Source organism: Verticillium dahliae, genomic scaffold (assembly GCF_000150675.1).
Source record: "Verticillium dahliae VdLs.17 supercont1.8 genomic scaffold, whole genome shotgun sequence".
Taxonomy (NCBI): Eukaryota; Fungi; Ascomycota; class Sordariomycetes; order Glomerellales; family Plectosphaerellaceae; genus Verticillium; species Verticillium dahliae.
This window is the reverse complement of record NW_009276927.1, coordinates 1,000,593-1,016,700: the sequence shown is the minus strand read 5'-3', so window position 1 is coordinate 1,016,700 and position 16,108 is coordinate 1,000,593. Positions and strand designations below refer to the sequence as shown.

The 16,108-nt window shown below is 50.6% G+C and overlaps 3 protein-coding genes and 1 non-coding gene across 4 annotated transcripts; 2 read left to right on the top strand and 2 right to left on the bottom strand.

The window, feature by feature from the left end:
• Nucleotides 1-3,290: 3,290 nt before the first annotated feature.
• Nucleotides 3,291-3,551, bottom strand: VDAG_04866 (uncharacterized protein; the record flags this gene model as incomplete). Its single annotated transcript, XM_009654470.1, has 1 exon — nucleotides 3,291-3,551. One exon carries the CDS (start codon nucleotides 3,549-3,551, stop codon nucleotides 3,291-3,293), a length of 261 nt encoding a protein of 86 aa, XP_009652765.1.
• A 191-nt stretch (nucleotides 3,552-3,742) lies between these two features.
• Nucleotides 3,743-3,813, top strand: VDAG_20152. The gene has a single exon. It is a non-coding gene; the product is annotated as a tRNA-Tyr (tRNA).
• A 3,984-nt stretch (nucleotides 3,814-7,797) lies between these two features.
• Nucleotides 7,798-10,631, top strand: VDAG_04865 (serin endopeptidase; the record flags this gene model as incomplete). The annotated part of the gene is made up of 4 exons (XM_009654469.1): nucleotides 7,798-7,935; nucleotides 7,987-8,325; nucleotides 8,382-9,641; nucleotides 9,804-10,631. The coding sequence occupies 4 exons, from the start codon at nucleotides 7,798-7,800 to the stop codon at nucleotides 10,629-10,631; spliced, it is 2,565 nt and encodes an 854-aa protein (XP_009652764.1).
• A 3,832-nt stretch (nucleotides 10,632-14,463) lies between these two features.
• On the bottom strand, nucleotides 14,464-15,468 carry VDAG_04864 (NADPH-dependent 1-acyldihydroxyacetone phosphate reductase; the record flags this gene model as incomplete). Its single annotated transcript, XM_009654468.1, has 3 exons — nucleotides 14,464-15,103; nucleotides 15,207-15,368; nucleotides 15,422-15,468. The coding sequence occupies 3 exons, from the start codon at nucleotides 15,466-15,468 to the stop codon at nucleotides 14,464-14,466; spliced, it is 849 nt and encodes a 282-aa protein (XP_009652763.1).
• Nucleotides 15,469-16,108: the final 640 nt, after the last annotated feature.

Genomic DNA, 16,108 nt, shown 5'->3' with positions numbered 1-16,108 from the left:
CGCCGACGTATATGTCGATGCCGCGGAGTCGCAAACAGCACGCCCTACGATCAGGCTCGTTCTGTGCCAAGTAGCCCTATATTACAAGGCGCTACGCGCTTCAAAGACGACGACCCTGGCGATGTGGAGCTATTTCGGGGGAGAACGGCGACACATCTGGCCGAATACTATATTCGTGGATGAGGCGGCTATAATAAAGGCGACGGATAGCTTTGCTATACGGTTAACAGTCGCCAAGAATAGGCCGATCTGTGTCTAGGCTACCGCTATAATAGTATTTTGAAGGCGAATAGGAATATAGAGGGTAAGATAGATACTATCTGGAGAATCTAGTACGAGTTGATACTAGTTCAATGTAAAGAACTAGCAGAGATAACTAGCAGAGATAGGTCACTACATACGCAGTCGCATCAAGCGCTGCGATCTGTTGGATAGGCGTATGATGGTCCTGTCACGACTTGGCAGCTTCTAAGGACGGAACACTGTCCGAGGGCTAGGGTTCGCTGTTAGCGGAAGCTTAGGTTGTGACTGAGGCAATGTGGTGTCGCAAGGCGCTGCGCACTTGTTGTAATGGATACAAGGTAAGACTTAGATTGATCACTGTCGAGAGAAAGAACTTATCTGACAGGACATACTGTCCGTCCGTATAATCGTCATCCTGTCCTTGTTGTTTTAGGTGGTGAACCCATGCTGAATGGCTTACCGTTAGTTGGTGATCCATAATGTTAGGATCACGGTGTGTTATGTGTGAGCCAGTCCCCAACTCACTAATCGTACGGTCGTGATTCATCACGTGACCGCATCTGGTGGGGTCCATTCCTTATCTTATCGCGTCCCGTCTCGCAGAGTCATCGTGTGCTGGCCGTGTCGCGTCCCTGGTTGTTACAGTAACCAGCGCTGCAGCCCGACCAAATAAGTCAAATCAGAGGCTATTTCGGTGGGATTTGATTATCGCGATGGGTCGAATTTGATTGTTTGATTTGATTTGCAAGTATTTGACTGATTTGATCCGTTAGTGAGGCTATTCAGAAGCAACAAAGCTTACTGATTCCATAGTTCCATGGTGTTGAAGCCCTGGATGTCTCTAGAGACGCTCAGTCCAACCCCCCTAACGAAATTGCGCCCCTCTGAAGCCAGTTTTTGAGGCACTGAATATGATCCAGCGTCTCTGAAGCCATCGTGAGTCGTTGCGACGTGAGAGTCAGCTTTGCAAGACTGAACGCCCTCTCACAGTCTGCTGACATCGCAGGGATAGCTAAGATATCGAACGCAAGCTTGCTGAGTGTAGGGAACGTAGACTCTTGCGATATCCACCAATTAATGGGATCCTTGACGCCTTGTGGTTGTGCTGGGTTGTATTGAAGATAAAGGTCGACTTCTGTTTCGTTGGTTTCTAGCTGATTGCGTCGACTATAGACCCAATCGTCGAAGTGACCTGGCTCTGAGGGAGGACCTTCTTGGAACTGTTGGAAGCCGTGGATAAGCTGCCCAGAGGAGGCGTGAACGGAGGCAGGGCGACTCTCACGATACCACTGATCCCAGTATTGCAAGAGCCCATCCTTTGCGTCTCGAAGCCAAATCAGTTGCTCTGCGCTACTCCATTGAGACTCCAACCACCTCATTCCAAGTCCAGGGTGGAGGATAACTGCTGCGGCATATAGTGGTGACTCTCCGAGGCGTGTATAGTATGTATTGAGCTTCTTCCACCTGTTCATGACAGAGAAGCGGAAGTACTGCCGTGAGTCGGAGGAGAGATCGTTGAGACTTGTTCGGTTCGGTAGGGTATTGGAATATTCGCTTTGAGAGTGCTCTGGGAGAAACTGGATAAGTGGCTGGGATAGGCGTGGCCTGATATCCCTCCTACTTCGCCGTGGCGCTTGTGAGGGTTGCGTCTGATTCTGTGATATAACGTTATCCAAGGGTTCGTCGAAGAGACTCTTCCAGTCCTCCATCTTCTCCAATAGGTACTCGATACCGGTAAGGACCACCCATAAGGTACCATGACTCCCATTAATACTCCAGCCCTGGGTACGCATTGTCTGGCGATAGAGAGGTTGTAGAAGATCCTGTAGTTCAACCAAGAGACGCCAATCTTCGTCGTGGAGATAGTCCTCTTGCGGGAGACGGCGACTTGGGTCGACCTCGGCTTGGTTCTGTGCTAGGAATGATTGGATCTCCCCTCTTTTGCGAAGGGCACGTTCAATCATCAGATACGTGGAGTTCCAACGCGTCTCATTATTCAGAATAAGCTGAAGCTCGAAGGCGGATTCCTTGTGAAGGGAGATGCCCCCCTCAGGGTCGTGAACCTCCGAAACCGTTGACCGGAAGTATTCGCTGCGCTGGGGCGAGGATCGAACCCATCTGACGATATTGTGAAGCTTTCCAATAGGCCCCTTCTTCCGCCAGTGACGAAGAGAGTCGTGGGACTGACTAGTAAGTTCAAGAGTCTGTGACTCCTGTTCAAAAGACTCACTATCCTCTCCATAAAGAAAGGCACGCCCTACAAGATTCAGTATATGGCCATAGCAGCGTAGTCGCCTATCAGCGATATCTTCACGCGTCATCGATGGCCTGATTTGGTGAAGAAAGGCGTAGGTACAGGTATCGTTATTTGTAGCGTTATCGGATATCAAAACACCAACGAGGCTAGAGATATTCCAGCTTGAGATAACCTCTGCTATCGTATTAGCAGTATTCTCGCCCGTATGAGCTCCGAATTGCTCTCGAAGGGCAAGAAGCCGTTGCTGCTGCTTCATATTATTATCGAGGAAGTGGGCAGATATTGCGAGGATAGCGAGGCGATTCGGAGACGTCCACATATCGTATGCTATATGAATACTCGATTTAGCTCTATAGAGCTCTTCTTGGACCTCCGTCTTCTTCGTATTGAAGATAGAGGTAAGACGTTTACGGAGGGAGTCGCGACTCCACGAAACTGACTGGTAAATCGAAGGGTTTATATGGGAGATGAGGCGACGGAGATATGTATTATTGAAGACGTCGAAGGGAACGTTTGAACTGACGATAAAGCCAAGGGCAAGCTCCTCAATCCGTCGAACTTCGTTCTGGTGAATTGCTATTGATTGGAATCGTTTGTTCGGGTAGTGTGAGGCTTCTGACGATCCTGTTTCGGTTGACGACTCCCCATCCCTTGAATCCTCGAATATCTTATGAGCTCTTCGGAGGTGTATCGTAGCAGACGTCGTCGCAGTGGCTTTGAATAGCTGCAGGTCGTTGTTTCTCTTCTCGTCACAACGGCGGCAGATCCAGAAGGCTTCGCCTATTATCTGTTAGGATATCGCACGCGTAAGGGTAGCGACCATACCAAGAGTATCGCCAGAGAGGAGCTCTCTGACGAAGATCCCATGATCCTTGACCCAGCTCGAGCGCCCTCTCGATCCCTTCTTTGCTACCAGGGAGTCAAGAGTGAAGCGCCGCCCTAGGAAGGTTGTGGAAATGAACCCGGTCTCGGTATCGGTTGTTGATTGAAGTTGACTGAGATGAGCCTCTATCGAGAGAGGGCGACGGATGCGAAGAAGGGACAAGGCCATAATTAACTGGGCAATTCCAATATCGTAGCAAAGAGCGTAGGTCGTGGCGCTGAGGCGGGCGATTGAATCTGCGTTATTGGGGTGGGATTCAGGGTTTGGATATGCCTGCAGGAGATGGATATTCTAGTGGATTGATTTTCTGGCCAATCAGCACTCTATATTCAAAGATATAGTGGACCCCATTAACAAATAGCTCCATAGTCAGGTGGTATTGGCGCCGGATATACTCCGGAGGTTGTGGGTTCGAATCCCGCTGGCGCTGTAAGCCCAGATACAGGCTCGGTGGAGTCTGTAACTGGGCTGTTTTTTTATTGGCTGAAGCCAATATTCTGTGGGCCCTGGGGCCGGATTTACTATTATTCCGGGCTTCCTGGCATATTTGAAAACCACCAAACAGCCCACCAAATATGCCCTATATAATTACTTGTTTGAATGCCTCTAGGGACCTGATTTATTTGATATTTGCTTGTATTTGGTGGATAGATTTGGTCGGGCTGCAGCCCTGACAGTAACACAGGCCCTCGTTCAGCGCCCTACCTCGTCTTATAGTGAGGAGAGCTCCCAGGGTGGCGGCAAGAATCTTGAAGTAGAACATATTATATATCCTGTTGCAGTTGCCATTAGATCTTTATATCGAACGAGCCGTCCTGGCTGCTCTCACCGCTTCTAAACGATGCAGCCTGTGCAGCGCTGAAACGTACGACTGCAGTCTCGCTGCCAACAGAGAGAGTTTCATGATTGAATTCGTAGTTAGTTCTACGTACCCGGAGACGTACACGAAGGTCAGCATGGGCAGGAAGCGTATAGTGAGTTCCCACGGAGACCTCAATTGTAACAGCCCCGTCGCGCGCCGTATCCGCCCGCAATGTGACTCTCCTGTCCGGTGTATCCAGGTAAAGAGGTCGAGGAGCGGGAACAGTAGGAACAGCAGGAGGCCGGAACGTATGCGATGACCAGGAACTGCCGGGAAGATCGAAGAGGTGGCAGTAGGGAAAACAAAACTTGAGCTCTGATTCAATTGAAGTTTCAGGGGGTTCGGGGGTGGTCTGTGGCAGTGGGGATGCTCCGACACTCAAAATAAGGAGAAGTGCAAAGAGATTCCGAAGAAGGTTGCGAGATGACATAGCGACGCGTTTGAGTAAGGTCTGTCGAGGAATTGAGATTATGGATCTGTGAGTATGATGCTGGACGAAGGGCCAGATCTACGTAACGAGCGGATCATCCGTCTTATAGTTTCTGAGAAGTGTTGGGATATGATTCTATCATAATAGGTTTAATTTTAGTGAACCTTATTATACGAGACAGAGAAAGAAATCAAGTAAGCTAAAACAACGTGAACCAGACTATTCATAGACCAAGTAAGTCAGCATGTCAAAACCACGGGGGTTTCCGAGCATTTGCAGGCCTCTCAATAAGTCCCACCCATATCTAATATCTATTGCCTGCGGACCACGTGGGGAGGGCCTCTTCGCTCTGCTCAATCTACGCTCAGACATCTTAACTTGTCGAAACCTCAAGGACAGGAGCAGAATGCAGTACGTTTCGGCATCCACATAACGATTTCCACGCCCCATCTCCAAAATCCAGAATGCACTCTTAAGTTTTTAAACCTTTCCTAATCAAACTTAGATAGCCAGAGGAATGATCGCGTTGTCATTGGCGGCTTTGGCCCTGTTGTTTATCTGTAAACCCTCCGGTGGTTATTTAGTGGCCCTTGTGTTCTTCTTTCAGAACACTGTTTTACAACCAGGAGAAAGCAGCCCGTCGTATTGCTCCCAGACGCACGATGGTAGTATTCCACCATGCGAACCTTTTCAGCGGCATCGTGACCATATTCACCATCGGGGCGTGGCCCATTGCGTACCCGCCTATAAAACCCGGGCGCCAACGCCGGCTTGACTGGAGCCGCCGTCGGCTGCAGCTGCACGCACCTACTTTCCGATCAGCCTCAAGTCATAGGCCAGGGAAAAAGTGCAGCAGCACGCCTGGAGACCGCTCTGTTAACCTCCTTCGCGCCTCTAGTCGTCTTCATCACTAGCATCTACGCTGATAGCTCCGACGGCAACCGCAAGTTCGAGCTACGAGCGGGCTCCACCGTGGTAAACCTTAGCCTCAAATGCTACGTCGCTACGCTTAGACTACCTTATCTACAAACAAGGATCCCTGACGGCTTACTACTTTAAGGTTATGGCAAATATTACGGCACTCATAGCGTTAACTCAGTCTTTCTTCGCACCGGTCAGTATTCACGATAAGGGCGCGACAGAGCTATCAGGGTGTTCATCGATGAGTTTATTCTCTTTCTTGACCGTGGCGTTCTGGATTTATGAGAATAGTATGTGCTACGGAAGTGTCGGTGGTGCCGTGGAATTCGACTTGCTATAGTTGCTTGATGTCATACATCCCTCGCGGTGTTCCAGACGCGACGTGCGGTGGCTCTTAACCAACTACTTCCATGTCAAATTTCTTAGTAGCTACGCAATCCCCAAAGTGTTCTTGTTAAGGGACGCCTCTGGGTGTCAAAGTCTCGAAGAAGAAAAACTGATAACAAACCTTTCGACAGTACTATGGGCGGTCTGAGGCTGGTGTGGCATCCATAATTGCATGTGGAAGGCGGCGTGAATATCCCGATAGTTCTTCTACTCGCTCTCTGGCCTCAACGCTTCAAATCTCTCACATACCTGGATGCCGATAGGCCATCAAGGCGTAAAATCACGCCTCAGACTGGCTGCGATCGAGGACAGCATAGATTGCAGTACTACAGTTCCTACACCCTCAACAATGCCTGCTTGCCTGTTAAATAGGCGCATCGCTATCACGGTAAAGCGGAAGAATACTGTCACTTGAATAGTTCTCAATATATTGTATGGCTTCTTAAGCATGGGGTAAGAGCCTTGCTCCTGCCCCTTAATAAAAAGCGCATGCAACCATGGTGACGTTGGGAAGTGCATCTCATGCTGTCTAGGCCACAAGTGTGACCATGAGTAAGATAAGAACCGGCCAGCAATGTCGCAATTTACACTCCAACCTGGCAATCTAGGTAGTCTGTGGTGATTTGTGAAACACCGGCCTAATATCAGTTCATTCGTGCCTCGGCACGCTGGAGGTCGCGGCGGGGCAGTGTGGACCCCCCGAAGAATAGAATGAAATGATAGATATCTAAGTAATGAAGAATCTTAATCGTACACTGTCAAACGTGATATCAGAAGGTCATGATGTTCTTGTTTCAAAGGCGACTTGTGAGACTATAACCTGAGGAGGTGGGGTAAGGGGTTAAGGGGGATATATCCTGGAGACGTAAAGTGGATAGATAGCTGTCCAGTAATTCACCGACGGAGGGAAGCGGCTCAAATGATTTCCAATCCTGGCTAATAGAGAGGTTATATGAACTCAGTGGCGGATTCAGGGGCCGTGGTGGTATTCGAGAGCCGCCTGCTCGGCCCCTGAACGGTACAAGGTTTTCCGTCCAGCACTGACTTGGTGCAAAGAATTGACCTTTGGTGATTCGCCATGGCCCAGTTTCTTTGAACCTTCATGAGTCCAATTTACTGGAGAACGGTGATACCATGACAGACCCAGGTACCATTTTACGGCGATTGGTCTGTGTCGCTCCAAGATGCTGTAGTCTCCAGAAATGTAATTTACAGACACGCGGAAAACAACACAGCAGCTTCGCAACACTCGCGAGATGCTACTTTCCAAGTGGCCATAATGCCACAGAGGTGAACGCTTGCTCTGCCATGTGACCAACTCGTGAACGTAGAAGCCTTGGGGCGGTCGTTCGTGGCTGGTTAGGACACCCGACGGGCAGCAGCATTCGATTCTCAATTCTGAGCGCTCATCCACCCGCCTTCAACACACCCTATCAACGTCTACAAGGTCGCAATCAAGAAGGGCCTCTAGGATCATTACCTGACACATTGCGTAAGGAGACTATAGTGTAAGGATCTCGACGAGAGCTGAGATACCCCTGAGACCAGGCTGCAAGCATGCGAGCCTTTCCAAGCTATCCCACGATGACACCCAATCACAAAACTTAGAAAACTTACGCAACAAGGTCAAGGAATCCGGAAACATTCTTACGAATACATTAAAAAGCAAGTCGAGCACCGGCATTGAGAGCTGAGCGCTGGAAACGATACTCACGAAAGGTCTTTGGACCTGTAACGTTCGAGATTTCGAGCAGAAAAACACCAAAGATACGAAGATGAGGCTTTTTGTGGCAGTCCTAGGCTTATGGGCCATCATGAGTACAGCTCAGGCAGAGAGGACCCCTCGATCTCATTCACGGAGGTACCGCAGAAACGACATGCCCGAGCCCCAGCCCAAGCAGGATGGGGATGGTGTTCTCGGCGACGGCCACTTCATTATCGAGTTCGTCGCGGTAAGTGCAATGGTATCTGATAGCATAATGTACTTATTAACGACGCTTCAGAATACTGATGTTTCGGCCGTAGTCGATGCCCTTAGCAAAGAAAATGGCGTCGATATCGTTAAGGTGTTTGACCATGGTATTTTCCAAGGCTGTACCATCAACGCACCGAAAACTACAATCGACTTGATTCAAGATAGGGCCGTCGTTGCGAAAGCATGGCAGGCTCGTAAAGTGACGTTTGGCAAGCCCCAGGCCCAGCATTTGGGCGGTGAGCCTCAGCTTAGCAACTACTCCAACCATCACATGACAGGCGTCGACAAGCTCCACCGAGCAAACATTAAGGGCAAGGGCGCAAAGATTATCATAATTGATACAGGAATCAACTACAGACATAAGGCAGTGAGTGGTTTGGGCCGAAGTTCTATTGTGAAGGACCTACTAACAGGGTGATACAGCTCGGCGGAGGTATTGGCAAAGGTTTCAAAGTCGCTGGTGGCTATGATTTCGTAGGCCAGACTTTGTGGCCGAAAGCAGGCGTGCTCAAAGTTCCCAGTGAGGACCCGGATGATCAGTTTGGCCATGGCACACATGTCGCAGGTATCATTGCTGGCCAGAGCGAAGTCTTCACAGGTGTTGACGCCTCGCTCTACGCATATAAAGTCTTCACAAGTATCGATTTTACTAACGACGACACTATCATCGAAGCCATGCTGAGAGCATACGATGATGGTGTTGATATTATCACCATGTCCCTGGGCTCTCAGAATGGCTGGTGTGACAGTGCCAAGAGTCTCGTGGCCAGCCGGATGGTTGAGCAAGGCGTCCTGGTCATCAATTCAGCCGGCAACGATGGCTTGTTTGGAGCTTTTGCTACCTCAACCGGCGCTGCCGGCGCCAATGTCGTGTCGGTCGCCTCTGTCGAGCCTGATGTTATCGCCCTATTCATGTTCAAGTCAACCTTAACGCTGCCAGGGGGCAAGCCTGAGGATAGATGGATCCCGTACACGTCCCTGTTTGATTGGTATCCCGCATCGGTGAAGGGCTGGCCTGTTTGGCCAGTCTCCCTAGACGCACTCGACGACGAAGCGTGCGCGCCCTTGCCTGCAGATACACCAGACTTGTCAAAGGTAGTTGTACTTGTCCGACGCGGCACCTGTGACTTTTCTGTCAAGCAAGCCAATCTCAAGGACTTCAACGCAACACACGTCATTGTCTATAACAATGAAAAGCCCCTAATTCCGCCTTGGACAGACTATTCGGACCCCAATATCGCTATGATACCTGCTGAAGACGGCAAAGCCATTATTGACGTTCTGAAGCCTGGCGGCAACGTCACCTTTGACTTTGACTACCGTCCTGACGTGCACACTACAGCAGCACCCAACAAAGACCACCAAGGCCTCACAAGCCTCTATACAAGCTTCGGGCCAGACAATGACCTGGCTGTAAAGTCAGACATTTCAGCTCCAGGGAGCCTGATACTGTCGACGTATCTCGGCGACGGCTATGCCATCTTGAGCGGTACATCCATGGCGGCGCCGTATATTGCCGGCGTGGCGGCCCTCTATGTTGGACAGTTTGGTGGCCGCGCCAGCCACGACGTAGGCTGGGCTAAGAGTCTCGCGATGCGTATCATTTCTTCAGGCGAGCCGATCGCGTGGGATGGCGGCTCCTTCAGTGGCGTCCACCAAGAAACCTTCGCGTCTGTCGCGCAGGTAGGCACCGGCCTTGTTAACGCCTCCAAGGTACTAGGCCAGGATACGAGCCTATCGTTTTCCAAATTCGCACTTAACAACACGCACCACTTCAGCCGCTACCAGAGGGTCGAAATTACTAATAAGGGAACGAGGCCCGTCACATACACCTTTTCACTACAGGACTACGGTGGTCTGGCCACCGTCAGCACGACGTCGCCGGTGCATGTAGCAGGTATCGAAGAGCTGATAACGAGCCCACTGAAGCTAAGCCCTCAGGTCACGTTCCCCAGCACCGGCTTCACTGTCAAGCCTGGACAGACACGCACAGCAAAGATCAATTTTGGACCGCCGGCAGACAGTGCCGTAGCCGCGCCCGCATCGCTGCCTGTGTACAGCGGCCGGATTGTCATCAAGGGCAGCAACGGCGACGTGCTGGGCGTGCCGTATCTCGGCCTTGCAGCAAACCTGAAGCGCGACGTGGGCGACATGCTCGAACGCACCGCCGGCGTGCCGCTCATCGTTTCGGGCGCCGCCAACGTCAGCATCGAAACGAAGGCCAAATTCACCTTCAACCAGGACGCCGCTAGCCCAGATTTCCCGCATATGACGGTGTCAAATTTTTTTGCCACGCGCGAGATGCGCTGGGACATTTTTGACCTGTCATGGCATGAGCGGCGGTGGGTGTATCCGCCACAAGAGGGCCAAGCAGGCTTCGTCGGGTCCGTATCGGCATGGTCATATTCAGACGCCACTTATATTCCTGATCCCCAGTTTGATGATTTCTGGACGCCTGTCAAGTTTCCTCTTGTTAATGTCCCCCGGACGGATTGGAACACGCCGGCGCTCGAGTTTATGTGGTATGGCGCCCTGGGTAACGGGACGCAGATCGCGCCGGGGTGGTATCAGATGCGGGTAGCTGCTCTGCGGCCGTTTGGCAATCCCAAATCGGCGGACAATTGGGATGTATTCAAGACGCCCAAAATCGAGGTCCTGCCGTTGAAGAAGTAGGTGCCTGTCGTTGTGACAGCTGGACGTCGCGCTGCCACCAACCTGTCCAACGTGTACCAGCCCATCCGCCGCGGCTATCCTGGCTGAGGCTGTGGCTGATTGGTTTCGTTTCGCGATCAATGATGATGGGGAAGCGACAACATCATCCTTAAGAGTTCACTGTTGTGTAGTCCGGCTTTGTGTAAGAAAACTTTTGTAAGAGGACATTCTCTTCACCTATTTTCTTTGTTTTCTAAACGTATTATATTCCTGAATACCTTTCTAAGACCAGAAACTAAGCTAGAAAATACTGATTGATATCAAGAAACCATCCATTTTTCTAACACCTGAGATGTTTCTCAATGACGCGAGGGCTGGCAATACTAAATGTCATGGCCTCGAAAGACAGCTCTTAATAATGGCAAAAAAGACTCATTCTTTGGACTATTCCACGCACTTGAAACAATGCTCCAGCTTTATATGCTCGCAGAGACCCCCTCGTCGATTCCCATCTCCAGACGAAAACATTCTTAGGCGGATGCTACAGGCCCGCCCAAAGGCCAACACATACTCATCGCTTTACTATACCGTATGCTGAGTTGCGTTAAGACAAATGTGATTTTGGGCCATTTGCGTACCGCAGCCTAGACATTGTGCCAGTAAGTATACTCCGTCTTCTCGGTCTGGAATTTGTGCTCCCCCAGGCAAAAGCTGCACTCGGCGATGAAGACGCTAATGCTCTCCCCAAGCCGCATCATTCAGTAGCCAGAATGGAAACCGCCAGGCCACTTCAGCTTTGCAAGCTTAGCCTTGGCAAAATGATCTCCGAGAGCGATCACCGTTCGCTTGGCGCGATCATCCAGCTCAACGTTTGCATGCTGTTTTTCACGGATCAAACCCGGCCAAGCCACAAACCTGACGCTGCGCCTTAGCAGCGAGTTCGTAGGGAGACTTGTGCTCAACACCATTTCGTTCTCCATAAAGGGGCACACATACCCTTGATCAGATTGTCTAAATCTAGTAATAACACGTTCAAGGCCTCGTCCTAGCGAAACGCTTGACGACCAGCCTCTTACAGCATCATGCAGTTGATTCAAAAAAAAAACGGCACCATATCATCATTGACTTCGCTAACGAGCCAACTTGCCGGTCAATTCATGTAGATAGTCTCTTCTTTCGCCATGCCTTCAATTTGGACAGCGTGGAAGCTAACTATGAGCCCCAGTCCTTTTTTCCCAGATTCGTTGACTTCGGTCTCTGGGGGCAGAATGTGCTAGAGACACTCCCTTCAGCACCTCCGAGATGGGATGGAGGAAGGCGGAGGGTGGAAACCCTTGATGTAGTGTTAAATCATGGCTCATTTGACCCGACGAGTCGTTAGAGTTCGAATTTTTGGCAGAACAGGGCTAGAAACATCAATTGCAGTGTCGATGGGATGTATACAGTGCCTTGTATTGGGATTATCTTCGAGCAATGCAAGCATGGCCTGGCGAAACCGGACCTGATCCATCTCGGTCTGGTGTGATCATCTCATTCTGAGAAGGATGAATGTAGGGTAACTCATCTCATGCAAACTTCTTCTCCTTAAATCTATAGTTTATACACACAACTCGATGGTTCTCAACTCTGCTACCAAGTCCGAGGAACAAAATATGAATATCGCTAGTTTCCCAGCAATTCGTAGCTTGAATAATATAGTGGATAAGTCAATTTGGACGAAGAACTTACAGAATCAGAAAGACAGAGCCAGAAGTTCAGTGTATGTAGCCGCTCTATGTTCGACTACGTATTTACTGCGAGGAAACGGACTTTGAGTGCCTAGCCTGGAGGTGACATGGATTAGGAGATGAATGGACTGTGTCTCAATTCCATCAGGATGGATCTCGTCAAAAGAGTCAGAGAACTTCACATTTTACCCGTACCTTTTGTTTGACATTCAAATTTGGATCGGGTGATAGCCATCTTGCCGGCTTCTCTTATAGAAGCTGGCTAGATAGAAGCTGGGTAATGGACGGACATCGTCTGACACCTAGGCCCCTTCACCTGCTGAATACGGATTAGCTTGCCCATAGAGCCTCGGAGTGTGCGATCACGGCATCATCTTCTTCCAGAAAAGGATGGTGTCTCCTCTCTGGTGCGGTAGAGAGGTAGACACATCTCAAAGCGAGGCACGCTACATACCAAGAAATGAAGCACCGTTATCGATTTTTTCGAAGGATCCGTTCTACAAAATGATTAGTTGGGCTTTGAGATTTTGAGTTCCCATAACTGACATTGAAAGGTCTTTACTTCATGCTCATCACCAGGGCTGAAAGAAATCTGGCTTGATCAATCGTTTGTGTCGAGAGGTCTCAGGACGGTTCCGAGCGTAGATGACGATGATATGATTTCTGTCAGTGCATTGGATGGAGCAGAGTGAAGAGGTCTTCCACCCGTGGTCCACAGGCGATAGAGTATAGGTAGGGGGCCGGATTACATCTGAATTCTGGCCCTCCGCAGTCCTTATATACACGTTCTCGTAGCCCTTAGCCCCCCTGGCCAACCCCCTGCTTGGTGGCTCCGCAGGGCCACCTGACAATTTCTATCCCTGTCCTATCATGCCGGGCATAGAATGGCAGTCGGCAGGCACGAAAAACCATGCCGAAGAATTTTTCAAGGTTAGAATGTAATGCTCTCGGATCCCTTCCTTTCGACGAGACTGAACAGCTTCGGATGGGGGGTGTCTAGCCGTAAACTGCGAAGCCAGCATAATACGTTCCCGCTGTTCTTGCGAGGCCTTCGCACCGCCCTATTACACGACGCGTAGCTTGGCACAACATCGCGATATTGACCTCGATGCCAGCCGGGCTGATGATACTGCCACATTTCTGCACAGTTCTCATCGATAGCACCCGAGCTCATGTTTGTACCTGCATGAGCACAGTGTCAGAAAGCGGAGGAGTCGGCAGTCCGCATGTCCATCCATGCACCTCCATCATGTTCGCTCCAGCCAGAGCTGCGTCTCACTGTAGGGAGGTCATCCTCTTGGCTGTTCACGTGCTCAAATTCATATGGCGTCGTGCTTCCGCCTTTCCTGAAGGCCCTCTCCCGTGCCAGGAGTTGCTTCAGATGACGATGATGCTCAGGGGCGCCCGCTTGCTTCGAGGACCTCTCACCTCGGATGATGGCCCGCTACGCGGATCCAGGTTTCGTGCCCAGTCTTGCAGGAAGACTTTGTTTAGCCACGGCCTCGGAGATCTCTCGCCGCAGTCATCAGTTGTTTTTGATGCCTGTGCCGTGCTATCATCGGCTGGCTTATCGTGCGGAACGAGCAGAAAGTGCACAATCAGCCGTCGTAGCACCGGAGCAGTATGTCTTCAGGCAAACCGTCGGGCTGTGGTACAACTGTTAAGTCCGGCAAGTTTTGGCCTAGGAACTGTAGTAACGCTGTGATACTCCTGCATCTGTCGCACGCGAATTTATTCCTCGTTCGTAGGTGGTCCGTTACGCTGCTCGGAGCTAGCGAAAGTGCAATCAGGAAATCCTCGTAGGAGCAAATCAAGAGTTGGTCGTTGTCGGCAATCGAGAGTTGAACGCTCGCAATGACATCTCTTGCATTTTTGTCGGCTCGACTCCTGATGTGATGTGCTGGATGATATCGGCCGCTATGGTGTCTCGCGTCGCACTTCAGACACGCGTTTAGGTTCTGGACCAGATTCACTGCACCTGAATGGGTGGCGTCAACCGCTTCGGAGCTGTGCCATGCAAATCAGGTCCTGATTCAAGAAACAGTCGGAACAGGGACCGACGTGCGAGTTATGGTAGAGCGTCAGGAAAATGGTTTAACAGAACCCTGGACTTCAATTTGAATACACTACTTGATCCGCTGTGCGGCGTCTTTGCGGATCTTCGCCTCGAGTTCGTGGAGGTGAAAACGCCTGTAAGCCATTTCGTCTAGCAATGTCTCGCCGAAAAGCCACCTAGCCAGCCAGACCTGAGTAGACAAGCCACCAGCCCAGAACCACTTGCGCGAACCGCCGAGCAGTCCACCTAACCAGCCCTCGCCGCGCAGCGCCTCAGACACTAGTTGTTTGGCAAAAGTTGCGTTGTTCATGGTGGCGTTGTGCTGCGACCACTGCTGGCGAGCAGTAAAGAGATCCTTCATAGGCATGTATAGTGAGCCAATAGGCAGCTCACGATGGGCCTTGGGATTGGACGTGCTGACGGTGCCCGTCATGGAAACAAGTACGCGAACACCAAAGGGCCGCAGCTCTTGACGTAGGGTGCGGCTGTAGGAATTGATGGCGCCTTTCGTGGAGCTGTAGACAGTGCCGAAGACATAGGGCGAGACAGATGATAGCGAGCTAATGTTGATGATGAGGCCACGCCTAGCGATGAGAAGGGGCACGAAGGCCTGCACCATAGCCATAACACTAAGCACGTTGGTCTCGAAGGTGGCGCGAACCTCGTCCAAATCGATATCCGTCGCCGGGATCGTGTGGCTCACACCTCTGCTGCAATTAGTAGGTGCTTTGCGTTATGGATGGGCAACTCTACGCATTATTAACAAGAATATCCAGGCGACCGCCAGTCAGTTCAGTGACTTGACGTTTGCACGCCGCGATGCTCTCAGCATTAGTCACGTCAAGAGCAACGGCAGAGACGCCAAGACCAATAAGCGCCTTCAAAACCTCGGGTCGGCGCCCGGTGGCAATGACTTGAAGCCCGCAGGCATTGAACTCTTTGACCAAGGCATAGCCAATTCCACCAGGTGTACAGCTACTGCTGTTAGTTCTATACGAAAAGGGATTAAGAAAGAACAGCGCATTCACCCAGTAATCAGAACCGTGCGACAGCCCTGTGAAATATTGGCGGACATAGTAAGTTATTGGCAATTGAAGAAATTTCGAGGTGTGGGAAAGACGGTGATAGGATTCCCTGTTCTTCACAACGCCTTGCTAATGTAAAGTACGATTATTGACTAAGATTCCGACAAACAGGAAGGCAGCACACGATTTTCATGTGATCCCCTTCTGAAGTCGCAGGCCACCGGGCCCGGGCTTTATCTTCATCATCGGAATCCTCCGAGTCCTGAATTTAATCTGTCGTAAAAGCCTCCGAGTCTTTAACTCTATTCTGGACACGAAGCCCTACAACGCGAAGCCTCAAACTCTATCTATCATGGAATCCTCCGAGGCCTAAACTCTAATCGATATGAGACTCATAACCTAACGATTTCGCCATGCCGCGTGTTTTTGTTCTTGCAGTAATACTAACGCGTGTTCTGCTGACCTCTGTTTACGGGCTCCAAAGTGGTTCGTGGGCAATAGCCCGTGTGTCTCGACTGTATGGGAGATCCTCTGCATAATAACCGATTCAAAAACTTTACCGAGCGAAGCGAGGAGCGAAATGGGCCTGCAAGCCTCAGTAATAGTGTAATGACCTTTGCCCAGCTTCTTAAGCGGGATTATCTTAGTATGCCTCTATTGATTAGGGAGGACTCCTGCCTCTGCTGATGC